We start from the raw sequence: 25,456 nt of genomic DNA on the forward strand, positions 1-25,456 counted from the left end.
AGCCGGTTTTATGCGCCAGTACGGAAATTGGGTGTATATGCGCGCACCCACCCAACAACAGCCTCCCAGTCGTCACAACCTCTGACCCTGCGTAGTGTTCGCGTGGGTACGTACCGACGCGCCAAATGTGACACCGCGCCGGCCAACAAAGGTTTGCCGACCGATTAAGTTGCGTTCATGCGTACTACGGAGAGGAAGCGGAACAGAATATCAAAATGAGAACATAAAAACCACACACACACACACACAGCACGGTTAATGATGGTAAAAAAAAAACTTAAATACAGGTATAAATTAAACACATTCCTAGCAGACATGACAAGACAGTAAGCATAACAGCAGAAAACAAAGCGCGACGACGTTTTTAAACTGTTGTTTTTTTTCGTAATTGAATTTTTGTATTTCAGTCTTGGTCAAATTCGTTAAGAATTTAAAAAAAGTAGTTAAATGTTTTTTAATAAATTGTGTGTTTGATTGTCTTTTAAATTTATGAAGAACATAAGTAAAATATTCGTTTGCTTGTTATTTTTTTTTAATTCACTCAAATCAATCTTTGCATTAAAAGGCTAACAGTGCTTTGAATATTTCATATCACACAAAAATTTATTTATTGTAAAATTCTTAGCATATTTTTTTTCTTTACATTCTTTTCATTAAAATGTATTATTCTTTAGTGGTTTAATTTTAGGATGTGGTTGTATATTTTTTCTAAAATGAAAATTAACCTAAATTTGTTTTACTACTTACTGCTATTTGGTTACAGAAATGATAAATTTCTAATGAAAAGATAATGTTAAAAATGCCACCAATTCATATCTGCTTTAATGTGAGCTATATCTTTCATCTTGTCCCGTACTGTAGCTACCCGAAGGCACTTTACACCTTCTACTATTGTACTCGTGGTCCACCACATCGCGACCGTGTAAATAACAACAAGTTGCCCTTGATTGCTGGTCCGGAAAAGTATGATTCTGCGTCTACCTCGGTCACTTTGTACGTGCTACAGTTTTCTTTATAATATGTGTATTTTTTGTTGTTTCTCTCTCTTTAGTTTCTGTCTTACTGTGCTGTCGGTTCCATCCGCATGCCTGCCCATCCAACCCTTTTCCCGTGGCAACGGCCACGGTCCAGTTCGCCTTCGCGTCAAACTAGCGAAAGTGAGCGCCAGCGAAGACCGAAATGGAAACGGAAGGGAAAGGCCCGGCGCACTGGGCACACACAACCGTTTGCCCCGATGCAAACCAGATCTTGCACATTGGCGTTTGAGCGTTCTTTTTTTTTTTTGTTTCACTATTTGCGTGAACGCGCAAACGATCAGCAAACAGTCGCAACGGTGATCACACTTCTATTGCAGACAGCGAAGAGAATGGATGCAGGAGCGTGTGCAGGCTCCTTCTAGGTACGTACGGCATCTTTCCGTGCTCGACCCGAAACCCTGATGTCCTGCAGAACCTAGGATGGTAGCGTACAAAGGGAGGCAGTAGCAAGCCGAGGTTGCATTCTTTCCCACGGGCGTCATTTCCTAGTGGTGGAACGCTTCGGCGGTTGTGATCGCGTGTGCACCGAACGTATTCTAGCGATGCACAATCGTGTGCATTGACACACCACACGTGTGAGTGTGTGTGTGTTTGTGCGTTTACACTTATAACCATCTCTGGGGTCCTATTGGTTTGAAATTGAAGGTTCACTCCACGTTGCTGCTGACGTTCATTAAAATAAAACTAATGATGAACGCCAACGCCCACGCACGCTGACCATCGCTAATGACTTGGCGCACTAATTAACGAACCACCTGCAAAAAAGGGATAAATGAAAGCTTCTTCGGTGCGAAATCAATTACATGATGAGTCAATCCGCTCAGTTCCTTACCCACTGCATTCGCTTTCGGTTTCCTTTGGTGGAATTGGTTTAATTTTCTCATTTATGGCACTGAAATGTTTTGCACGCATTGGGCAACGAACATCCATTCACAAATGGTTTCAATTTCCTACAGCCAAAAGGTGTTGAAAACTAGCATGCAATTTTGCCTAAGGTGAAACTGGCACAAAAACAAACTCGGAGCGTAGTGTTAACAACACAAAAATAAACTGTTATCTATAACATTAATTTCAATCTTTTTACAAGTAAAACCATCAATCTAACTACTTGATTAAGTTGTTAATTGATGCTGAAATATTTGGAAAAAAAATTGATCAAGAATCTTATTAGTTTCGGCATCGGATAAAAGCTTCAAAAAAATGAAAAAAAGGGTAGAAACATTCTACTTCGCACCTACTATTTTACTGATTCCACAAGCAGTGGAACAAACCGTTTGCTAAATGAACCGGTACACCGGTAAAGAAGAAGTAAAAAAACCAATCATACAAAAGGTAACCAAAAAAACACCTTTTTTCGAAAGGATTTCAACGCTGGTAACCGCAACGAACCCATCCGCTGGCTAACAACCATGCATACAATTATGTTTGCCGCACCTTTGAACGCTCCAAAAAATTGACTGGTGAATTGCGTTCGATCGGTCGCACACTTCCTGACAAAATGTACGCCGCCATCGACCGACCCGAAAGTGAATTCCTCAGCGGTGTCCCTGAACTTCGCGGCTGTGTTACGCCCTGCAGAGAAACGAACCGTTGTACGCGGCAAACAGCATAAGGTGACGATCGATCGTACGATTGCTGCTTCCTGTACGGTGAGGGGTCGTCAATGTATCGCGTGGAAAAGTTCGCCTACTACCGGTTGCTTCCTTTTCTGCAGAAGCAACACCTACCAGGCCAACCAGGCAGGCCGGTTCCTGCCCGCCATCGTCCATTCTGTTGGTTTGGTATTTGTGACGGGGTCAGCATGATCTGCGCCTACTGATAAAACTGTGGCCCCTGCCAGTCCCGGCACCAATCGATCTATGGGACCATCGGACCTTGGAAATATTACAGCCATTGCTTGCGATCAAAAGCAAGCAAAAAACAAAACCACATATGCCTCTGTGCCACTGTACTGTCCCCACCTCAGCCGAAAGAAGCTGGTTCGTTGTGCTGCAAATTGAATTGACAATCCTTGTGCCACGGTATGGACGGAACGATGCAGCAAAGTAGGAAGCTGTGATCGGATCGGACACGGCAGATTACAAAGTGTACACTTAGTAGAGGCGCTCGGCGCCATATTCGCTAATGTGCGACCTGCGTTAATGCAGTTGCCGGTCGGTGTACTACCAGGTCGATTAACGAACACTTTTGGAGGTGAAGTGGTCGGTGAATCGCTCTCAAGCATCATTGTCATCCGGTGGACAAAGAAGCGGGGCTCAACTGGCTGAAAGCGTCAGTAGCGACCGATCGACATCAATGAGTGCTTTCGTTTAAATCGTACATATCCACTCTTCGGGCGCTCGTGTCTTCGTTCAGCCATGCGTATAGTGTCAGATTTTCTCAATCCAATAAGCAGAGTGTCTTCGCAATCGGTGATCGATCACCAGGAAACTCCCGGGCACGATCATGGAGGCGAAACAACAGCAAAAAAAGCTGTCGAAGTTCGTAAGAATGTGAAGCAATTTCCCGCGTGAACGGTAGCTGTGTGCAAGTGCATGTTGTGGACGTTTTGCACCAGCCTGCGGTTCCTACCGTTGCGCCATCGGGTAGGGCGGTGTGCCTTACTGCTAGCCCGATCGTTCCACACCGATAGGGAGGAAAATTGAACGAACTATAGCTGCACCATGAGGCCAGTGTGGCTCATTCTCAGCACAGTTGAACGATGGAAAAAAGGGAACGTATTAATGTGACCTTCCAGTGACCCAACGTCTTTTAATAATGGACCACCGATCAATGGTTGGTAAGAACATGCCGGTGGGCAAATAGCACTGATGCAACCATTTAAGGAAGTTTGCAAAAAATAAATAAAACCAATCTTTCTACCATGCATGTTGGCAACGTAAATAGATGAATTCAATATTATATCTCAATGGGGAAAAGTGTCTTAAAAACGTGGAGAATATTTAAAAATAGGATATTAACACATTTTAGGGCAAATTTGTATCCAGCATATAATTTGCTGTTTCACCGCGAGTAGGTTTATGAACAACATTCTGAACCATTAGGGTGGGATGGAATAATCACGCAAAATTTAGAATTAGAACGTTACCAATATCCGTTACATTATCCGCACACCTATTAATAATCATTATACCCGTTGGGGGAGAAAATTGGCGGGAATTGTTAAACACCAACACCAAGGGGCTAATGCTTCAATCGTGAGCGACAATAATCGTTCAATGATATTTCCTTTCCCCGGGTTCTACCATTTCTGGTTGCAAGCCACCCACGTCCACCCGCCCACCTTTACCACCATCCGAACCATTCCCGGCCATGTAATAACTTCATCGACCGCTCACTTTCGTCCATCCATCGTGAGGCGCGAGCTTGCGGAATGTGATGTGTTACATGCCTACGTGCGGTCACAGATTGTTTTATACCCAAGCTGAAACGGGGGTGTCGCGATTACCTCACCGGAGACGCTTATATACACACACACCCTTGCTTCCTGAAAGGCTCCAACGATCCCGCGGAACTGACGGAATGCCCCACGGGATATTCAGCTGACTCCGCCTGTCAACCAGGCGGTGTGAAGTGAAACCGAAAGTAAGCCACGGCCAACGGAACTTCCCGGTGTCGGTGTGTGTACAATGGCCAGACCCATTCGAGAAACGGACCTCACACAACGTCAACCCAGACTCTAGGCCAAACCCAACGTTGAGAGCTCAAGTCAGGGAAAATTACTGCAATTGTCTTTGACGCGAATGAATTCGATAGATGATTGATTGCGCGCAGAACACGGCCCAACTGCCCTCGGTGGCTTGACCGGGTGATCGAGAAAACAAATTTTACAAATAGAATTCCAAACTGATCGTGCTATACCCCGTGCTTGATGGGGGACGTGTTACGTTAAATGGCTACCCCATGCAAACCCAGTTCAGGGGTGGTTCTTGGAAGAAATCGCTGTTTGGACAAGTTGTTCAGAACAACGGCTCTGTGGTCAAAGGTGTGTAAATAAATAACACGTATTTTTTTCTATTCAAACACGCTTCTTCCTGCTTTGCTACGTATCGGATCATTTTCTTGGAAGCATTTGTATTTGCATAAGAAAATTTTAGCCTTAAAAGTTAACAGACATTACAGCTTTTGCCTCCCGGACATATCATTACCCAGTACCGTAATTACCACATCATTTCAATTCTGCCACCCCTTCGACAGGTGTCAAAAACGCGGAAATGCACACCAGCAAGTGTATTGGCATCAAAATAAAAAAAAACAAAGATTCTGATGTGAAACGATCTTGAGGATGGAAAAAAATACATTCCACGCTCTCCCCGTTGACGATTCAATCGTTTCTGACATTACAGATCCGTTTCATCTTTCCATCCCTCCAACCAAAGCTCTTTGGCAGCATTCGCCTCAACCAATCTCCAATCAGCGACAGTCTATGATCCAGATCGAACGAAAGCCAAATATAAAAAAGCACGCTAGGAATATGTAATGAATATTAACATGGTCTGCTCTGGTTTAATTTACATCGAATGCAAATAAAGTATGCACGAACGGCGGCCAACGACACCACCTTTTAAAGAGTTGCCGATGGTTTTGCTCAGTGGCCGCCAATGACACGCAATACTGCATCCCGGAGATAAATCAGATTCGTTGCCTGTACGCAGCAATCGTCAGCGAGCGGTTCGATGACTTGGTTGAGGATCGCCTTACTATGGCGCGTTGCCGGTATAACGTAGAGTACGGTGATGATGATCGCACCGGCAAGAATCAGTTTGTTGGCTTTAAAGCGTCGAAAGCATTCTTTGTCCTTCATCGATGTCTTTAAGCTGATTTTATAAGAAGAAATATTATCCATATATCAGTGTTTATTTAGTTCTCAATAATTGAGATCGTATCTCAATTTAATTCATAATACCTATTGTAAATAAGTGTTCGTTCGGCTGTAACCAAACGTAATAACCTGAGTCCAATGTTCCAAATGTGTTCATTACTCGCTATATTCAGTGGCGTTAGATATTGCTTTGAAAAACGTTCAAAGGCTCCCAGCAGCAGTGACGATCGAAGCTGAAATTATGTGACACAGAAAAAATAACCGTATTCCAGTATTCTAGCGAACTCGCTACCGTTCATTAATACATACCTCACTGTCCAAAATTTTAATGACTTCAAACTCCACAGCAAGCATGTTTGTAAAGGAATCGCTCACTTTAGCCGCTCGTTTAAGAGCTACAAGATCCAATTTCATGCCAATGTGTATGTACTTGGCAACGATGTCAACCACAGCCACCACGTACATGGGGAGTTGTCGCAAAAAAGGACCTTTTTTACGCTCCACCGAATCCGAACCAGCCGAAGATGATTTCATCCAGCTCTGAAAGGTGCGTATCAGCAGCAGTTCTAGCGTATCAATTGTGGTAAACTCTACCGCAGGCGATAGATTAAACTGTTTCGTAAGGCAAAATACCAGCTCCACCAAGGACTTCATTATGGAATCGGTTTCAAATTCGTGCGACGCCCAAAGTAATGCATCCCGATGGTAGAGGGTTTTCCAATCAGTTTGAAATCCCGACTCGTTGCTTAACATCAGTGCGTCTTTGTCCATACTGCCAAGTCGAAGAACTGAAACTGTGGAAATAGAACGTTGCGGATATCTGTTTCAAATTGATTGCATCATTGCTCCTTATTAGCTGCCCTTGTCCGTGCCCAACAAAAACCTTCATCGCTACAACAATAGATCAATGTGCAGCATTTACTCCGGTTAATGACCCACTGCAAACGAAAATTGGCTGACTTTGTGACATTTTAATTATTTCACGAATTGGCGCAACCGCAATTTATTCCCTTCAAGCTTTATCAGATCTATTCACCAGCGGGGCTATTCGTTCAAGCTTTATTTAGATTTCTGTGACATTTAAGCACTCCCGCGACCGGGCAAAAGTGCAATCCTAGACACTGGACACCCCCGCAGAGTGGAGTGAGATATTGCGAACGAGACTTTTTCGCTACAAAGGTTGTGGTCCAAAGCCCTTACCTCCTGCGTCATAACTTGAGCTTGCATACTCCAGCCCTTACGTCACTGCCGGGGAGGGAGGGGCACGTGTGGCGTTTGTGGGACATCATATCCTGATGCAGAAATCATGTTTCTGTGCGGAGCTATATGATGCAATGATAAATGATTTCTAATTGTGCTCCGGTCGAAGAATCAGCGGGGTACCATTTAATACGACTCCTTGCTGGGGCAAGTTTAATGGAATTGTTAATGGATAACGATTATTGTCACCTTTAAGCATGCAACATTTCTTCGGATAGAGTGAAATGTGGGGTGAAATTTATGTGATCGAACCGATTGTACAGAATCAAGATCATAAACATGACAAAACTGCAACCAATTATCATTGCGCTTTGCTTCACAGTCTTTCAACATCGAGATTTGATTGAAATAAAAGTAAGAATAGAATTCCTTCCATAATTGGTGCGATAGTATTTCCCAATCTGGTCTCAATTCCCGATGGAACCATAACTTCCGTAAAGTTGTTGTATATTAAATTGAAATCCAGTGACAGGTGGACATTCCATCTCAAGCAAGACAAGCATTACCACTAGTGTTGGGTCAAGTAGCTCTTTTGCAAGAGCGGAGCGCACCGCTCTCGCTCTCTAAAGTGTGTGGTGCGCTTAAGGTAGCTCCTCACGGAGCGCTCCACACGTAGCGATTGTGCGATGCGCTCCCAGGAGCGAAGTTTCGCACCACAAGAAGCGCTTCACGCAGGAGCGATTCCTGCGATACAGCTACCTCTTTTTCCCGTGGGGTGTGCGGGAGCGCGCACAATAAGATGACCGGAGCGATTGAAATACCTCTTTCGCTCTTGACCCACTAGCTATAGCAATACGAAATTTTCAAATTTTTAGATTTTTTTTAATTTTTCATAATTTATCATCCTTTTTCTTATTTAAAGCATGATTTGAGTTAAAAGAAACTTATTTCAACCAATTGGCATTCAAATAAATCAATTTAATTTTTTTTTCAAAATTTCCCAAAAAAATGGCAAGGGGTAAGCCTTATGAAATTTTCGAGTTGAAAATTTTTAAAATTTTTTTTTTCGATTTTTGATTTTTTTTTGTGTTTAAAGCATTATTTGAGAGAAAAGAAACACATTGCAACAAATTCGCATTAAAATAAATCATTTTTTAAAATTTTGCTATATTGCTCAAAAAAGAGTAAAATTTTATATTTTATCAAACAGGGTAAGGAACTTGGTTCCTCGAATAACTTCCGGCACGGACACCTGAGAGCATGGCTGTCCAAGAAGAAAATGTAGCCATTGGTGCCATCTATCGACCACAGGTTAAAGATTGGCGATCCGTTGGATACCGACCCAGTTATAGGCAAAACTTGGTGCAAAAATGAGGAAAATTTTACATTTTCTCAAACAGGGTAAGGAAGTTGGTTCCTCGAATAACTTCCGGCACGGACCCCTGAGAGCATGGCTGTCCAAGAAGAAAATGTAGCCAGTGATGCCATCTATCGACCACAGGTTAAAGATTGGCGATCCGTTGGATACCGACCGAGTTATAGGCAAAACTTGGTGCAAAAATGAGGAAAATTTTACATTTTCTCAAACAGGGTAAAGAACTTGGTTCCTCGAATAACTTCCGACACGGACCTCTGAGAGCATGGCTGTCCAAGAAGAAAATGTAGCCAGTGATGTCATCTATCGACCACTGGTTAAAGATTGGCAATCTGTTGGATACCGACCGAGTTATAGGCAAAACTTGGTGCAAAAATGAGCCTTAGTCAATTTTCATTTTTTTGATTTTTTTGATTTTTTTATTATTTTTATTATTTTTTACTCTTTTTTTATTTAAAGCATTACTTCAGTGAAAAGAAACACATTGCAACCAATTGGCATTAAAATAAATCAATTTCATTTTTTTTGCAAAATTTCCCAAAAAAAGGGGTAAGCCTTATGAAATTTTCGGGTTGAAATTTTTTTTAAATTTTTTTTCTGATTTTTTATTATTTTTCTAATTTAAAGCATTATTTGAGTGAAAAGAAACACATTGCAACAAATTTGAATTAAAATAAATCAATTTAAAAAATTTTGCAAAATTTCCCAAAATTGAGGTACCTCTCTCGCTCTTGACCCAACACTAATTACCACGCTTTCCCAACTTTTAAAATTTACAATTATTGTTCTTCCTGCTTACGCCATCGCGTAATATTCCGTCAGCAGATCAGAGATACGCAAACGAAACTACGGCACCACTGCTGCTGACGCTCAAATATCAATTAGGCTTTCACATTATACAACTACTAATATGATAATGCACGGCAGTCAGGATTTGCATACCGCGCACATTAAATCACGGTGGGCCCTACCGGTCCTAACCCTTGCTGTACCTTAAAAGGTAGAAAAAAGCGCCGTTATTATTGGTACAATTTAAACGAAGGCGCTACCCTGTCGCGCCTTCCACACTCAACAACGTCAGCGCGAAATACCACCAACGGGTGTCCCCATTCTTGGTTTAAAAACCATGCGACGTATTTAAATGATCTCTCTCTTTCTCTCTCTCTATCTCACTCGCCCTCAATGGTTCAGAGCGGTCCGGAAAAGCCTCTGGTGCAGGTTGCACGCGCCTTGCCCGCCGTTTGGGCAAAGAATCATAAATATTTACCGATTAGCGCAATCATTCATGACGCTAAAATATTTCATTCCGCTAAGTGACATAATGAGTGTTATAAATAAGTTGTAATGTTTGGGAAACGCTGTGGTCAACCTTCTGAACCGACACGGAACCGGCGGAGGAGATGCCAGGGAAGGGGAGGCGAAAAAGAATGCGGGCACGGTGTTAGTGTGCCTGCGGACACACCGAGCCGTACTAATTTGTTGAAATGGCAAATGCCCAAGTATTCTTACCTCTCCACGGTGTGTACGTATCGTTCGATGCTCCAAAGCGTGAAATTGAATAAAGCACTGGTTGCGTTAAATTGTGTGCTAAGTTGATCTTAACCTGAACCTTAGTCAACCCGATCGTCCTGGACGATATTCCTGCTCGCACTGGGAATATGTTATTCTGCCAAACGGTTGTCAGACTGTGTGTTGAAAATATCACAAAGCCTACTGCGTGGGCTTTTAATCACGCGACACGATCTACTCTGTCAGCAAGTGTACCTATGTGTGGGGTTCTATCGATCAGGTGCAGGAATGGCAGCCACTATCAGATAATTCGCTTTATTCGATCTCGCACCACGACGACTGTGGATTGATTTAATCGTTTACTGAGCTGTCACATTTGGCTAATTGTTAAATCGGCGCAAATTTGAAGTTTAAAGATAATTTTAGCGTTTTTTACGTACCTTACCCTAACGTGCTAAAGATCAATAAATCCTATAAAACTATCCACTTACAAACAAAATAATCGATCAACGAACCATAACCAATCAACGCTTTTCAGTTTGCAACAAAACCTCGATTCGATTTCACAATCGATACGAGGTGACATAGGTACGAGTAGTTTTATTATCGACCATAAACAAACCGTCAGATAATTCGAGGTGGTCTATCTATAATTGAGATATAAAACTATATAACTACTGGATAACTGGCACACTGGAAGCCTAATCGAAAGATAATCCGCACGCCACTGTGAGGGAAGCAAAAGTGAACTGCATTTGGCAAGACAAAAACAAAAAAGCTTACCCAATACCTATCAGCATCCGATTGCTGAACAGTATAGAACGCATTGCAAGCACACTTGCCGTCGGAGTTCGCTTGTTCAGCTCATAAAAGTAGCAACAGCAAAAAAAAGAATCCATATAAGCGCCATACGGATTAAAAAGGGGAAATTGGCCGTGTTGATTAGATTGATCCTTATAGCGTATAATTAACCGCACATGCACTTTATTAGAAACTTCTGCAAGCTTGACCTGACTTCAGCAAAGTCGATGTCGCGTTGTCACCGATATATTTATGGCTCTCTTCCGATTTCCTGATGGCCTCGCCCCCGGGCGTGGTGCAACCAACGTAGCCGAGCAGCTAGAGGTGAAAACGGTAAATTAATTTAAAAATGCCATAGTTACACCTTCCACCCACAGTGTTGCTTTCGAACAAAGTTTTCCGTCTTCTCATCTCGCTTAAGTCGCTCCAATTTTAATTCTTTGTTTTACGAGCTTAAAAAAAGCGGACCAACACCTTCGCGGTACGTCACGATATGCATCGAATGGGAAAGACATTGGCATTGATTTTATTTATGGCTGCATGGTAACCATCGCGAGCGGTCAGTGCATTGTGCAGTAGTGGTCAGATTACACGCGCCCATACCGATCGTTAGCTCAGTTGGCTCAGCTAACTTCGCCTTCGGACCGGTTCTGGAGTATGTGCCCAGCGAGTGTACCTACCTGTTTAGCCTGACTCTTTGGTCTTCAAACATGGCAAATGTAGAACCAGTTCAACGGTTTGCAAAGTGTGGTGTGGAACCCCCTGAATTGAACCTCTAGCATAACTGTCGGAAGTGATCGTACCCACACTGGAAATCACGCTACCAGATGGTAGCCTCGTAAGCAAGCACCTGATCCGACCAACGAACGGACGGTAATACATAATTTCAAAAAAAGGGCCATGCGGTCCTACACCATTGAGCAGTTACCATGTTCTGTTACACGGGCGAGTTATTCTAACAGACGTTGTACACCAATCGAATGAGGTAACTTTAAGAATGGTACGATTCAAACTGGCCAAAGATAAATGAACAGTTTAATCCTAAGACCAACGAAAGGTATACCTTTCTGGACAACTTTTTGGTACGGCTTAAACTTGTTGCAATCATGTCATGTTCAAGGTTTCCGTGCGTATCGGTGCACACATAATATGAACGAAACAAGAATGTACGAATACAACGCGGAAGTGGTTTTGAGCGAATTGAACTATTCCCGAAAGGTAAGATCGTATCATATTTGTTGTTTTCGGCTTCGAAACATTTATGGAACACAAAAATATAACCGACTTAAACAAGTATTTTAATGTGATATATTTTTTCGCAAGTTGATAAAATTTACGACCATTTTGTAACAAGCGATTACTTGAATATTTTATGGAAAATACCATGGTAAACAATTAGGTATGCATCTTTAGAGAATACAGTATAGTAAGAGAACGATTTCAACCGTCATATCATGCATGTAAGTGTTGTGCGAGGCATTTGTAGATGTAATAGTAGTTGGCTATTTGTACGTGCCATTTGTTTAACTCCCAAGCCTGTGAACATTTGTTCCCTATTGATACTTTTCCTATTGGTTGATATGTGATGAATGAAGAAAATGGGTAACACTTTAGAAAAGCTTTTTTCTATTGCGCTGGTACAGGTGATCAATGCTGTTCGAAAAAAAGTAAATCTCTAGCTAGTTTCTTCTTGTTTCGATTTGCAGCTTATGCTACTTTACTTAGTTAGATTTAGACTTGTTTCTATCACTGCGAGATACGCGGATCTCTTGTCCAGCTAGAGCAGGTACCCAGCGTAAATAGGCGTAGGTGAAAAGGAAGTAAAGCAGGAAGCTAGATGAAAAGTAAACTACCACCCCATAGTTACGCGGCACATGGTCTAATGCTATCCATTCGAGCGCCATCATTGCCAACACCATCGGAATGCTGAGTTTCATGTTGAGTGGTTTAGCTCTAGAGACAGAAAAGCGGGATTGACGATGGAAAGATTAATTGTATGAATTTCCTTATAACTAGGTGTTCTTTTACAAAGCTTACTTTAGAATAGGTCCTACTACGGCTAATGCAAATAGAGACCCTGTAAGGCGTAGAGCGCTAAACACTAGTGTGGTGGTTGGCTTCAAGTAGAACGGATCTTCGCACCATTTGAAGGCCTGTTTTGAAAAGAGTCAAAATAACATGAAGGTTTAAATGGCACCGAAGGGAAATGGAAAGAAATTTTAAACACTCACCATCTTCACTGCCCATTGCGGATCGATTCCCAACAGTTTCTGTGTCCAGTACAAGGACAATACTATCAAGCATAAGAAAATGACGAATGCAATCCTACGCTTGCATGACTGTTTCGCAATGTATTTCTCTAGACGATGCGATAGGCACACTTTGCTCATTACAATTCCCAGAATGATTCCGAAGATGCACTGATGCAAAAAGTGGCAACCGAAATACATCCGTGAAATCGAAATGAAAAACAGTGTGCTGTAGTATGCAATGCGTAGCGATATTCTGGAAAACCTGCCGTAATTCCTGCAAAGTAGTGATCGTGATGCAGTGATGGGGTGACAACAAATCGTTGGTATTACAATCGCGTCAACTACCTACCCAAAATATTCCTCTAGCACCGAGAATATCACAAAGAGATAGGTCGTGGAGGTCATCAGATGACCGGACGGATTACCCGGGCTTGGCTCACAGGTTAACTCATTTTGATAAATTTTTGGACGGTTCAGTGAGGAAAACTCTTTGGTCTCGTTTAACCACCAGAATGGGCGATCTTCGGCGAGTATCCTGCAAAGAAAAGGAAAGAATTATCAACATTCTCAAGTCTCCAACCCAATCCTAAGGAACAGCGAGTGTAGAATAATACCATTTGACGATCGTGTTGGCATACTCCGTCAGAAGCACACTGAGCAATAGTTTAGAATATAACGTCGTGCTGAGACCGGCTACGATTGGAATGACGGTCAGAAAGAGCACCTTCGGATCGAACACCTTCGTAACAGCAGCTAAAAATTCTTCGTGTTGTGAAAAGCTTCAAAAACAGAACCCATCCATGTGTTATAGTACCGGCTTTTGGCGGAAAGTGGATAACTAGCGATTCTTACTTACACATCCTGCACGTAAATTATTTGGTAAATTTCTTGCTTTAACAAATAGCCGTAACCTTTCATAACTAGCGAAATAGCTCCGTTCGAATGTCAATGTTTTATCGCAACCATTAACAAGCAGCAAATGTTGGAACGGGCAACTTTGATAGGAAGGTAAATTGTTGGAACAACGAACAGTAGCATCAAAAGGAGATGCGGTTTTTTGCTATCTAGATACCCGGGATGTTAAAAACCTTCTTTGGCTGGGGAAAAAGTAGTGATTCCGGAAGACAACAAATGAGAAAGTTAGGTATTGCAGGTAAAAGAATCACGAAAGGAAACCGTTTTGACATAGAAAAATCTATAACCGCTGCCATGCGCACTTGCTAACGAAGTCTTTTTTTTTTCTTCCAGAAAATATAAACATATCGCATACCGATTCTGAGCAACAACAATATGATTAACATGAAGCTGTAGTAGAAGCACAATAAATAAAGCATGTGCTGAGGATAATGGAGAATTTTTGTCATAAAATTTTAAAAGTGCGCCATATTTGATTTCAAATTTAAAATTAGGTTCGATGCTTGCTTTTGGGTCTGTTCAGAGTTCAGAGGCCGAATCAGATTGAAATGTGTTTTTCAATATTACTAAGGGGGACGCATTTAACACGTTGTGTGCCACGCTTATTTTGGTGATGTTTCCTAGCAGGCCACGGCGTTTTTGTTTACAAATTGACTGTCTATCATTTTTGATAGACATGGCCCCCCAGGAAATGTAAATTTCAAACTGTTATTTCTCCGCGGAGATACCACATTTTTACAAAAAACCTTCGGCAAATATGTAGATTAGACTTTAATGAACCTAATTATATAGTTGGTTTTCGCAAATCTTCAGTCCACCAATTTATAAAAGTATATTTTTGGGATGCCTTTTTTCGAAAAATCTGACGTTTTGTTCATATTGCTATCTCTTGTGAAGCGCCGTTCCATCGTCTGTTGTGCAAGCATATATTTGTCTCACTCGCACTGCAGACGATCGAACGGCGCGACATAAGAGATAGCAATATGAACAAAACGTTAAGATTTTTCGAAAAAAGGCATCCCAAAAATATACTTTTACAAATTGATGGACTGAAGATTTGCGAAAACCAACTATATAATTAGGTTCATTAAAGTCTAATCTACATATTTGCCGAAGGTTGTAAGTAGAAAAGTGCAGCCACCGCGGAAAAATAACAGTTTGAAAATGACGACTACTGTCTATCAAAAATGATAGACATGGCCCCCCAGGAAACTTCACTGTCTATCAAAAATGATAGACATGGCACACAACGTGTTAATAGAGGACATATTGATTATAATTGATGAATACAATATTTCCAATATTTTAAAAACAAATGAAAATAAAAGTCGACATAAATAAATCGGCAATCGTATGTCGACGTCAAAACATGCAGCTGTCAAAACGGTGTGTCGATGTATGAGTGAAGATTTATTTTACAGGATTTTACTTGGAACAACAAGCTATATATATACACGCTCTTGCGGCGATACGGTGGCACAGAACTATTGTTGCTAAATCTAACATACTACAAGTCCAGTCTATTTTATAAATGTGATTCCAATTGCTTAAAGTATTTACCGGTAAGATACGAAACATGGAAAAAGATTCTACGAGCGTAATTTCGATCGAATCGGACGAGGAGATGGATACTGTTGCAGAGCCGGAAGCGCCTAGTTCGTCTCTTAACGAGAAGAAAACAGAGAATGAAGGTAACAGAATTTTGCTGACAGCAACTTTTTTCTACCGCCATAGCTCCAATATAACCTAACATGTCGAACGAAATGAAAAACTCCCAATTGGCGCACCAATACTTAGTTTAATTGAACATTACAGTACCGAACGATGTGGAAAATGCTTCTAATGCTCCGAAAAGTCCAGTTAACAACGCTACTAACGATGAATCTGCAAAAGAATACGATGTCATATGCCTAGATGATGATGAGAAGGAACCTACTGAAAGTTGTGAAGAAAAATCTGCCGAAAGCTTGTCAGCTATCAAAGCATCAGCTTCAGAGATGAACGTACCAAAACCACCGTCAGAAAGCATGGAAAATGAGGATACCAAAATGATGGAAATCACACAGGACGCCGAAGACAAAAGTAACAGCAAAATGGTACCTGAAGCTCGAATTTTGCGTCTGACACGTAGGTTGCTTATTTTTCAGATTGTCAGAAAATTGATCCACCGCCGGAGCAAAAAGTAGTAGAGCCAAACGTGGTAGAATCCAATATTATAAGCGTTGATGATGAGAAGGAAGTACCAACTGACAGTTGCAAGGAAAAATCTGCCGAAAGCTTATCAGCTATCGCGGCATCAGCTGCAGAGACGAACGTACCAAAACCGCCAACTGCCAAGATGGAAATGGACGATACTAAAATGATGGAAATCACACAGGACGCCGAAGTCAAAAGTAACAACAAAGACAAGCCTGTTGCTTGAATTTTACGTCTAACATGTTGGTTGTTGTTTTTTTTTTCAGATTGTCAGCAAATCGATCCACCGCCGGAGCAAAAGATGGAGGAAATGAAAGACGTTCAACCAAAAGCCATGTTAGATATTGACAAAACCGAACCTACGATTGACAGTGCTAACCATCCGAGCGATGAAACAGAAAAACCACAGTTGTCTAATGAAAACGATAGCGAACAAGATCTGGTAAACAGAAAGCGGCGTATTCAGAAGTGTAGTAATACATCGTGTGCAAAGAAGGATTTCACGTTCATCGATGCTCCAGTATTTGCGCAAAATCTCTATAAAATCCCACCGAACAAACAGGCGAAACTCATATGTTCCGATTGCTTCGAATTTTCTGTTATACACTACGAGGTAAAGTGTTGGGCATCGTTGTAATGGTTGAAAGGAAATGTTTTAATAATGTTTTTTTCCCTTCATGTCTCTATATTTAGTCCCTGTGCACCTCGCTAGTGAAAGAAGAATCTCTGTACAAAAAAGAACTCCTGCAAGACAAGATCGAAGAGATACACACGGTGTTGGATAGCAGCGATGAAGAAAGTGACGAGACAGCAGAATCTGAACCAAATGGTAAGGCAGGGTATAGCAAAATGCGTTCCTAAGCGTCCCTTTTCACACACACACACACCCCTTTTTTGTTCCCAGTGGTCGAACCCGCGCTACCAGAAGATGCTCAATCTTTGATCAACACGAATCTGAACGATATTGTTGAATCGTTGTGGCAAAAGTTCGGCGAAACACATTTGTCACTGTATAATGCGGACATGCTTCGTGAAGCTCGGGAAAATGAAGGTGAAATAAGATATTTAGTCATACAAGGGTGGACACACAGTTGCATTATTTTGTTCCTTTTAATACCATCCACAGAAAAATCGAAACGCATCGATGAACAACTCAAAACACTGAAGACAGAACTGCAATCGATACATGAAAATATCTATAGCGTTCGAACGACCAAGATCGATCAAGAGGAACTCATCATAGAAGACGATGCAATGAGTGAGCGAATCGCTTATTTGCGATTGCTGCGTATGCTGAATGCGAACGAACCGCTTGTCAGGGAACCGGTGAAAGTTAACGAAACGTATTACGGCGTATGCACCTCGATACTGACCAGCTGGGTTAAGTGTAAGGTTCTGGAACTGTGTGAAAATCATGTTGTAAGTACGCAAAAGCACACCAAAAAACACTTGACGGGAAATGTTTGCTAATCGTTTTGGTTTTGTTTTTCCATTTCACAGTACACGGTGCGGTTCACTACGGGCCAGATGCAGCAGTCAGTTCTTACGGCGAAACATCTCGCTTATACGGTAGCGCCGCAAGTGAAACTAAGGCTAGGCACACGCATAATTGCCAAGGTTAGTTCCGGTGTCGGTGATGAAGCGAGTCGCTCGTTCTACGCAGGCACCGTACTTGAATCAATAAGCGCATACAATAAATTCCGATACCTCATCATCTTCGACTCTGGCCATACACTGTACGCACCACTGTCGGATGTACGAGTCGTGTGCGAACAGTCGAACAACATCTGGGACGATGTGCATCCGCACTCGAAAGAGTTCATACGAAACTACATGCTAACGTGCGGCTCGATGCGGCCGATGGTGCAGGCACATCGTGGTCAGCGGATGTCAGTGGAAATCAACCAAAAGTGGTACCAGGGCAAGGTGCTGGAAACGGACAGTAGCTTGTTCCGGCTGTACTTTCAGGAGCTTGACAAATACGAGTGGATTTATCGCGGTTCGAAGCGGCTTGGTCCACTGTATTCGAAGGGTATGCCAAACAATAAATTTTCAAAGTTCCAGCGACGAAACGAACCTTCCATCGAGTACATTACAATAGAGGACGATGAGAATGAGCAGCCGGAGGAAAAAGTTCCTTCGCACAGCATGAAAAATGAACCGCAGGACACGCAAAATCGTCCGACCGCTAGAAAGAGCACGATGCAGCGTCTCAATAACAACAAAACAACCAATAATAACGATAGCAGCAGCGGCAACAGCAACAACAACAATAATGCCCGCGTCATTTCCCTGAACCAAAAACCCATCTACATTGATATGGACAAGGACCGAAGCCATGGGAAAACGTTAACCTTCAACACGGATAAGTATCGTGGTCCACAGCGGTTCGTTACGCACAGGTGCAATCCCAACTGTCTGTACAAAATGCCCGGTAACATACACACGTACAACTTGCTGGCCAGACCGTTGGTAACGGGATGGGAACGTCATATCTGCTATATGCGAGGTACAAAGAAAGCCTCCGTAATCATGTACCGTGCACCATGCGGGCGTCGTTTACGCGATATGCAGGAGGTGCATCGCTATCTGCGTTTAACGAATTGCAGCCTCAACGTGGAACATTTCGATTTCGAAACGGATGTACGAGCACTGGCAACGTTCAAAGCTGAGAATTTCTTGTTCGAATGCAAGGATCTCTCCTTCGGGGTGGAGGTAATGCCGGTGCACTGCGTGAACAACTACGACAATATGCAGCCGCCCCCTTGCGAATACTCAACCGAGCGCAAAACTACCCCGGGCGTAACTCTCACCCTCGACAAGGAGTTCCTGTGCGGTTGCGACTGCGAGGACGATTGTTTGGACAAGAGCAAATGTCAGTGCTGGCAGCTGACGATACAGGGTGTCCGGTACACCACTCCGTACGTAGACATCAACAACGTTGGGTACGTGTACAAGCGGCTGATGGATCAAATCCATACCGGGATCTACGAGTGTAACGAACAGTGCAAATGCAAAAAGGACAAATGTTTGAACCGCGTGGTGCAGCATCCACTGCAGATGAAGCTGGAAGTTTTCAACACTAACAACAAGGGTTGGGGCATCCGGTGCATTAACGATGTGCCCAAGGGTAGCTTCATCTGCATCTACGCTGGCGAGCTGCTAACCGATGATTACAGCACGTTTCTATGTGAAACTGACGAGAACAAAACGGGCGATGAGTACTTTGCCGATCTCGACTACATTGAAACCGCAATCAAGACAAAAGAAAACTACGAATCGGAGGCTTACCAATCCGCTGGCGAGGAAAATCCACCGTCGGATGAATCGGAGATTGAGTTGGAAAAGGAAAAGTTTGAATCCGCCCAAGACTCCGATGAGGAGTACACCTCCAAGACGGTGCCCAGTGCAATGGCCGTTAAGACAAGGGCACAATCAAAAAAGGCAAGCACGACGGAACGATCCGCCAAAGCGCCCATCATTGGTGTGAACGATGGTAAGTTGAGGGATGTAAGGTTTTGCGAATGTAGCTGTATTATATTATTGCTTTATATTGTTTTTTGATAATTTTCTACATACTTTCTATATCGTTTTTTGTTTGGACTCTAACGATTCATCATGTAACGGTTTGTTGTCTGTTGTTTTTTTTTTAGAACAAGAGTGCGTAAATCTCATACCTAATCCTGAAATGAAACCTGCAGACAAATCTGGACCAAACTCGGAATCGGCGTTCCGTAAATTGTACGGCGACAATCAAGATATCTTCATCATGGATGCGAAAAAACAGGGTAATCTTGGACGATACTTTAACGTGAGTAAATTTACTTTCCCTTCTACTATGAAACAATAATTTAATTGTGACTTTTTCTTCCTACACACCCCCCCAAAAGCATTCGTGTGCTCCCAATCTCTTCGTGCAGAACGTGTTCGTCGATACGCATGATTTACGGTTTCCTTGGGTTGCATTCTTTGCCTCTAAAAATATTAAAGCCGGCACGGAACTAACGTGGAACTATAACTACGATGTGGGCTCTGTCAACGGCAAGGTTCTAAACTGTACCTGTGGTGAAAAGGTTTGCAAGGGTCGGTTGCTGTAAACTTAATCGTCTGTATGTAAAACATAACGAATGATAGTAGAAGTAGTTACAAATTCGTTGCCAGAGAAAGAGAGAGAGAGAGAGATCGAAATATACAGGCATCTTGTCTTGTTACCGTATTATGAGTAGTTTGTTGTTTATGGGTATTAACTAGTAAAATTATTATCTTAGCAATTGCCCTAACAGCTAACATTTTCAATCCGCACCGGGATGATCTTTCTAGGATAACAAATGCGCTCGCTTATAGCTTAACAATCTCAACGAACCGATCTTTCTGAAACACATCCTTATACGATGCCATGAATCGTAGCCCCATCAGATCGCCATGTTTTGTCAGAAACTCCTCAATTACGGGTGGATGTGTGCTATCCACCTCCAGCCACAGTACACCATCCTGGCGAAGGTATCGGCCCGCTATCCGTAGAATGGCTTTTATCACAGTCAAACCATCGTTACCACCATCAAGTGCGCGCAGATCCTCGTAAATTTTTACTTCTGGATCGAGCGAAGGAATAAGCATCGAGGGAACGTAAGGCGGGTTGCTGACGATCATATCAAACTTTTGCGCGTTAAGCTCCTGCGGCAAATCGTCCACTATTTTGTGTTTAAATATTCGCAACCGTTCCATCAACCCGACCGATACGGCGTTCTCTCGCGTCAGCTCACACGCTATTCGGCTCTGATCGATGGCGATCGCAGAGGACTGAAAGGTGTGCATTGTAAGTTTAGTTTAAAAAGTGGCCAAATATCAAGCACTACCAGGCAACTCACCTTCGGAGCATGCTTCAGAAGCGAAAGACTTATCGCACCCGTACCACATCCAATCTCGAGAAAAAGCGTTTCCTGCTCATTATCCATCTGCTGCAATATTAGCTCTACCAGTTCCTCTGTTTCCGGGCGCGGTATAAATACGGGCGGTATCATCTTCAGCGTTAGGTCACGAAAATCCCACTCGCGGATAATATACTGTATTGGCATGCGTGCTAACCGACACTCGCAAAGTTCCTCGATTTTGGCCATCTGTGTCTCGTTGAGCGACGAGTTTTGGTGATTTCCTACCTCGGAGGGTGCGGACAGTTCGAGCACGTGCGCTATTATGTTTACGATAGAAGTTTCCGGTTCGGGAATGCTTTCCGACTCGAACCGTTTGGTCCATTTTTCCTGTGTTCCACGCACTGTCGTTGGGAATGGGGTCGGTGCAACTGCTGAACCAGCGTTGCCACTGTAGCACGCATTGAATGGATCCGTGAGCCGGCACGGAACAACCCTTCCAAGTAACTTTACACCCATCCTGGCAGCAGCCCGGGTCGAGGACGATGATAGCATCATGGTTCTAGTTTGTGCCGAATGTTGGTTTTAATTTAATACAGTAACTTACAAAAACCGCGCTTGTTGTTGGTTGCGTTTCATTTTTGCGCAATCGATCCACTGCAACCGAAAGCGCAATGTTTTGCAATCAGCTGACAAATGTGCGTGCTACCAGTGTTGCCATGTCGGGTGATCGTTGATGAAAAGAATAGGAAATATTTATTGTTACGCTGTATAGGGGTAGTTGAACATACATATTTTCTATTTTGGTTTTTATTTTATAGTTGCATGAAGCAGCAGGTGGAATGTTTATTTTTATGTATAAATTTAAAAACGTCCTTTTCTACCATTGCAATATATCTGGGTGCACGGCCCTTTGTATCCACTGACAGCTGCGCTTCCACCAAACAACGCCTGCTCTGATTGTTTTGTTGCGGTTGTTTTGTGCAGTGGCAAACACATAACAAATCCCCTAATCCTAACATCCGATTACCAGTATGTCCTATCTATCAAATTTCAACGCCGAAACCGGTAAAACGATACTGGTGGATATACTGAAAACGGTGAACCAGTCGGAAAATTCCAAGAAGCTCGCCGAAGCCAAAGCCAACTCGGGCAAAGAGATGATCAAGATGATGCAGAACGTTTTCCCACTGGTGATGCAGATTCAGATCGAAGTCATAAAGGATTATGGATTCCCCGGGAGTCGCGAAGGGCTGGTACAGTTCGAGCAGATCATACGCGAGTTTGAACGCGAGGACGTGGATATCGCTCGATTGCGTGCGCAAATACGATCAATCTATCTACCTCCGATTAACATCAACAGCACGAACGATGTCTTGATATAGGAGATTCCAGCGGATACGGTGCAGGGCGAAACTGATGCTGTGGATGTCAGCAGAGTGCATTTAAGACTGAAGATTAGTTGTACCCGCAAAAAACAAAACGGCTTCTAATGGAACATGTATAACTGCCAGTGTTAATCAGAGAGAAATTACATCACGGTCTAATTTACAGTATGTCGAGATCGGCCATGAAGTATTGATAGTAAAAAGTAATGTTAATGTGTCGTGTCGTCTGTTTTCTTTTTAATCGTCGTAACTATAACCAATATACAGCTTCCTTAACGATAAGTGATTATATGTAATTCGTACGCATTATATAGCAAATAAAATGGGAAAAAAACAAACAGATGCTGCGTTTACGTTGTAAAGTAGAAATAAAACAATTTTATTTGCCGCTCTTGTTTTTTCATATTAAATGTTGAGTGTGTCCCCAACGAAGGTTTTAATAGAGACTATTCATCTTCTGCAGTTCAACTGAATATACAGTTTTAAGATTTTATGCAAGCAACAAATAAGTATATTCACAAGTACTATCACCATTTGGTATTGGAACGTTTTTGCACTCCTTTTTCGTGTCGTTCCAGATGTTTCCTTGATTGTATGAAACACATGATCGTCAAGACCCATCCCCGACTGGAGAAATGGAGAAATGAAACGACGAAAAGAATTTCACGATGGGACTACAATTTATATTTTTTGTAGATGCAGCTTTAGTTGGACCGCCACTGACTACGCGTGAACATCGAACTAGTTGACCTTGTTTCAGCAAACTATGTAAAAATCCATCAAGAATGTCTGTTTGCCGTTCGCGTGCGGCAGTGCATTAGCAAATACAGTTCCTAAGCAAATCACCATTCCAGATGCAGTAGTACTTGTGATGCACGTGTGACCACCCCACCCACCGTCGTCACACTACGCCTCCAGATCGGCGACGAACAGTACTTCGCGATTCTTCAGCCCAGATAGCAGCAGCGTCTGGCCTGGTTCGTCACCCGAACATTCCAGCACGCGCTTCGGGAAGTTCGTCGTAATTTCGAACGAATCGGGAGCATCCGGATGACAGAAAATAAAGTTGTAAATATCCTTTAAGATGGAAACAAAAACCAGAACCCGATAGTCAGTTGTGGGTGGGAATAATTAAGCCACGAATTTACCTGCATTGTGTTGGTATTTCGAAATCGTCTCTCTAATCGCAGCCCGCTGGGTAGTTTGAAAACTATGCTGATCGTGTCGGGCGCACCTGCTTCCGGTTCCGAAGGCACTTGTTCCGCCAGATCGAGCTTTAACCGTTCGATGTTATCCTTTCGCTGCTGCTCCGCCAGCTGTTCCGCTTCGATCGCGGCCTGGATGCGCATCGCCTCCTCTCGCTCCTGTTGCTTTCGGCGCTGCTTTTCCTGGTCCGCCTGTAACGATCGCTGGTACGCTTCGTCCTGCTGCTGGCGCAGCGTCTGTGTAAGATCCCGCTCCAGCCGATCCTGGCGGGCCTGATTCAACCACACCTCGTTATCATTTACGACGGTATCCATCCGGCGTATAAGCTCCTCCGACGTGCAGTCCCCTTCTAACCGGCCCATAATGATCATCTTGTTGGCGCGCATCCCAATGATGAGCAGGGTCGGGTGTGTGCGAACACTGATCGCGGTCGCAACCCGTTTGCCCTCGTGCGATGCCATATCACACCCCCAGAACAGCATCCGCCGGTTGACGTACTCGATCACCTGTGGGTCCGACATTGCACCGCGACAAAAGGCGACCGCCTCGGATGTCGACTCGGAATGCAGATAGACTAGCAGAAAGCGTAGCTCGTTCTTCGCATCGCTCAGCGCCTGCGAATACGTGCCCTGGTAAAACACGGGATGTTCCGGGTACTTTTCATTGTATGTCTGAATGAACTTCAGCACGTCGCCGAGCGGATCGGCCGGAATGCTTTCCTGATCGCGGAACAGCCCGATCACGGTGGATAGAAACGAGGAAAATGCACTGTACCAAAAGTTCACCATGTAGTTAAACACGTATCGTATAATGCCCCCGACACCGCTCGGTTCGCGCGCTGGGCTTAACCGCGCGCTCGAGAAAACATGCTGCAGAAAACGATCGTTTATGACGGCAGGAGCGCGAGATTCCGTCGCATACGCGGACGGACGACCTTCGCGTATGTTTAGGTGCTCCTGAAAGGCGACCTCCAGGTCCCACTGGTGACGTATCAGTATGTCGCGGCAAACGTTCATATCATCCAGCCCGGTAATGTCCTGAAACTGTAGGACCTTTTCCGTCTGCTCGTTCGATAATCCATCGTTATCCATGATGGGGCGCTAGCGTGAACAGTTGACGGTGCGCTCGCTTTGTGTGGTCGTGCCACAACCGTGTTTCGTCCACCAGACCAATCTTCCTGCCCCGCTGACGGATGTCACCTGTGCTAACAAAGTGCGTAGGATTAACCACGCCAGCAACTGCTTTGCGCTCGCGTGCTGCTGACAAATTCTTCTACGATTTCCACTTAATTAGCTGCTGCAATGTTTACCGCTACTTTCATAAGCCTTAACATTCCACGGAGCGGAAGCGTTTTCGGGTGGAAAAGTACTTTCACGTACGGCTTTGCGGGTTATCGCCAAAGGTCTCGTGCTGTTGCTGCTTGCCTCTCTCGACCTGGTCCGACGTACCAGATCGTTTCTTATGTAATGCAGCAAGGATATCGCTGCTGTCCTGATCGGACGGACGCGGACAATACCACGGGTCCGAGTAATCCGGAAGGACGTCCAGCTTCTTGTAATCCTATTTTTTGTAGTTTTGATCCACCGTGAACGATACGTTGCTACCTTTTCTGCAAGGATCGCTTATCGTACTTTACGATTGCGTAGCGCTAGGGATGCGAAACCGGGGAAAAACAAACTATTATAGTAATGCTGATCGTACGCCGAGTGAATCTTGCTTCGAAAACAAAGATAGTCGGTGTGAAAATCTACACAATGGAGTAGAAATCAGTTTTCTTTTCCTTTTTTCTAAAAATCACTAGATTTAGACAATTTGACATATTTGGCGAAGTGCATCGCTGGGGAGGTTACACCATTACGCACGTTTGACAGTTGCGGACTTTAAAAA

General features: G+C 43.3%; 6 protein-coding genes across 9 annotated transcripts; 2 read left to right on the plus strand and 4 right to left on the minus strand.

Annotated features, from left to right (window-relative positions):
- Positions 1–4,944: 4,944 nt before the first annotated feature.
- Positions 4,945–10,852, minus strand: LOC125766272 (uncharacterized). 2 transcript variants are annotated; one of them, XM_049432071.1, is made up of 5 exons: positions 10,384–10,852; positions 9,944–10,282; positions 6,169–6,653; positions 5,944–6,092; positions 4,945–5,854 (listed from the first exon to the last, which is right to left on the minus strand). In XM_049432071.1, exons 3-5 carry the CDS (start codon positions 6,628–6,630, stop codon positions 5,626–5,628), a joined length of 840 nt encoding a protein of 279 aa, XP_049288028.1. In that variant the 5' UTR covers positions 6,631–6,653; positions 9,944–10,282; positions 10,384–10,852; the 3' UTR covers positions 4,945–5,625. The 2 variants fall into 2 exon arrangements, with proteins under 2 accessions (XP_049288028.1, XP_049288027.1); XM_049432070.1 differs by having other exon boundaries at positions 9,944–10,852.
- A 1,234-nt stretch (positions 10,853–12,086) lies between these two features.
- On the minus strand, positions 12,087–14,221 carry LOC125766261 (glucose-6-phosphatase 3). 2 transcript variants are annotated; one of them, XM_049432058.1, is made up of 6 exons: positions 13,849–14,221; positions 13,611–13,775; positions 13,346–13,531; positions 12,976–13,270; positions 12,782–12,897; positions 12,087–12,697 (listed from the first exon to the last, which is right to left on the minus strand). In XM_049432058.1, exons 1-6 carry the CDS (start codon positions 13,854–13,856, stop codon positions 12,466–12,468), a joined length of 1,002 nt encoding a protein of 333 aa, XP_049288015.1. In that variant the 5' UTR covers positions 13,857–14,221; the 3' UTR covers positions 12,087–12,465. The 2 variants fall into 2 exon arrangements, with proteins under 2 accessions (XP_049288015.1, XP_049288014.1); XM_049432057.1 differs by having other exon boundaries at positions 13,853–14,220.
- Positions 14,222–15,300: 1,079 nt separating this feature from the next.
- Positions 15,301–20,324, plus strand: LOC125766226 (histone-lysine N-methyltransferase eggless). 2 transcript variants are annotated; one of them, XM_049431986.1, is made up of 10 exons: positions 15,307–15,602; positions 15,727–15,993; positions 16,059–16,304; positions 16,374–16,720; positions 16,801–16,936; positions 17,012–17,158; positions 17,234–17,526; positions 17,608–19,603; positions 19,761–19,918; positions 19,998–20,324. In XM_049431986.1, exons 1-10 carry the CDS (start codon positions 15,488–15,490, stop codon positions 20,202–20,204), a joined length of 3,912 nt encoding a protein of 1,303 aa, XP_049287943.1. In that variant the 5' UTR covers positions 15,307–15,487; the 3' UTR covers positions 20,205–20,324. The 2 variants fall into 2 exon arrangements, with proteins under 2 accessions (XP_049287944.1, XP_049287943.1); XM_049431987.1 differs by lacking the exon at positions 16,059–16,304 and having other exon boundaries at positions 15,301–15,602.
- Positions 20,308–21,720, minus strand: LOC125766264 (MTRF1L release factor glutamine methyltransferase). The gene is made up of 2 exons (XM_049432061.1): positions 20,976–21,720; positions 20,308–20,907 (listed from the first exon to the last, which is right to left on the minus strand). The coding sequence occupies exons 1-2, from the start codon at positions 21,531–21,533 to the stop codon at positions 20,446–20,448; spliced, it is 1,020 nt and encodes a 339-aa protein (XP_049288018.1). The 5' UTR covers positions 21,534–21,720; the 3' UTR covers positions 20,308–20,445.
- Positions 21,721–21,863: 143 nt separating this feature from the next.
- LOC125766281 (protein C10) lies at positions 21,864–22,701 on the plus strand. The gene has a single exon (XM_049432081.1). It carries the CDS (start codon positions 22,010–22,012, stop codon positions 22,358–22,360), a length of 351 nt encoding a protein of 116 aa, XP_049288038.1. The 5' UTR covers positions 21,864–22,009; the 3' UTR covers positions 22,361–22,701.
- An 11-nt stretch (positions 22,702–22,712) lies between these two features.
- Positions 22,713–25,412, minus strand: LOC125766247 (FAS-associated factor 2). The gene is made up of 2 exons (XM_049432034.1): positions 23,512–25,412; positions 22,713–23,440 (listed from the first exon to the last, which is right to left on the minus strand). Exons 1-2 carry the CDS (start codon positions 24,658–24,660, stop codon positions 23,270–23,272), a joined length of 1,320 nt encoding a protein of 439 aa, XP_049287991.1. The 5' UTR covers positions 24,661–25,412; the 3' UTR covers positions 22,713–23,269.
- Positions 25,413–25,456: the final 44 nt, after the last annotated feature.

The sequence above is a fragment of the Anopheles funestus genome, chromosome 2RL (genome assembly GCF_943734845.2).
Source record: "Anopheles funestus chromosome 2RL, idAnoFuneDA-416_04, whole genome shotgun sequence".
Taxonomy (NCBI): Eukaryota; Metazoa; Arthropoda; class Insecta; order Diptera; family Culicidae; genus Anopheles; species Anopheles funestus.

What these genes read in the sequence shown, in the direction of transcription:
- LOC125766281 (XM_049432081.1), top strand. Translation starts at nt 22,010, where the DNA reads ATGTCCTATCTATCAAATTTCAACGCCGAAACCGGTAAAACGATACTG.
- LOC125766264 (XM_049432061.1), bottom strand. Translation starts at nt 21,533, where the DNA reads ATGATGCTATCATCGTCCTCGACCCGGGCTGCTGCCAGGATGGGTGTA. An exon ending in TTCTGAAGCATGCTCCGAAG is followed by an intron (nt 20,908 to 20,975) that starts GTGAGTTGCCTG and finishes CACACCTTTCAG; the next exon opens with TCCTCTGCGATCGCCATCGA.
- LOC125766226 (XM_049431986.1), top strand. Translation starts at nt 15,488, where the DNA reads ATGGAAAAAGATTCTACGAGCGTAATTTCGATCGAATCGGACGAGGAG. An exon ending in ACAGGACGCCGAAGTCAAAA is followed by an intron (nt 16,305 to 16,373) that starts GTAACAACAAAG and finishes TTTTTTTTTCAG; the next exon opens with ATTGTCAGCAAATCGATCCA. An exon ending in CATCATTGGTGTGAACGATG is followed by an intron (nt 19,604 to 19,760) that starts GTAAGTTGAGGG and finishes TTTTTTTTTTAG; the next exon opens with AACAAGAGTGCGTAAATCTC.
- LOC125766247 (XM_049432034.1), bottom strand. Translation starts at nt 24,660, where the DNA reads ATGGATAACGATGGATTATCGAACGAGCAGACGGAAAAGGTCCTACAG. An exon ending in GAAATACCAACACAATGCAG is followed by an intron (nt 23,441 to 23,511) that starts GTAAATTCGTGG and finishes TCCATCTTAAAG; the next exon opens with GATATTTACAACTTTATTTT.
- LOC125766261 (XM_049432057.1), bottom strand. Translation starts at nt 13,914, where the DNA reads ATGAAAGGTTACGGCTATTTGTTAAAGCAAGAAATTTACCAAATAATT. An exon ending in GCCAACACGATCGTCAAATG is followed by an intron (nt 13,532 to 13,610) that starts GTATTATTCTAC and finishes TTTTCTTTGCAG; the next exon opens with GATACTCGCCGAAGATCGCC. An exon ending in CGCAATGGGCAGTGAAGATG is followed by an intron (nt 12,898 to 12,975) that starts GTGAGTGTTTAA and finishes TTTTCAAAACAG; the next exon opens with GCCTTCAAATGGTGCGAAGA.
- LOC125766272 (XM_049432071.1), bottom strand. Translation starts at nt 6,630, where the DNA reads ATGGACAAAGACGCACTGATGTTAAGCAACGAGTCGGGATTTCAAACT. An exon ending in TTAAAATTTTGGACAGTGAG is followed by an intron (nt 6,093 to 6,168) that starts GTATGTATTAAT and finishes ACATAATTTCAG; the next exon opens with CTTCGATCGTCACTGCTGCT. An exon ending in CGAACACTTATTTACAATAG is followed by an intron (nt 5,855 to 5,943) that starts GTATTATGAATT and finishes TTATAAAATCAG; the next exon opens with CTTAAAGACATCGATGAAGG.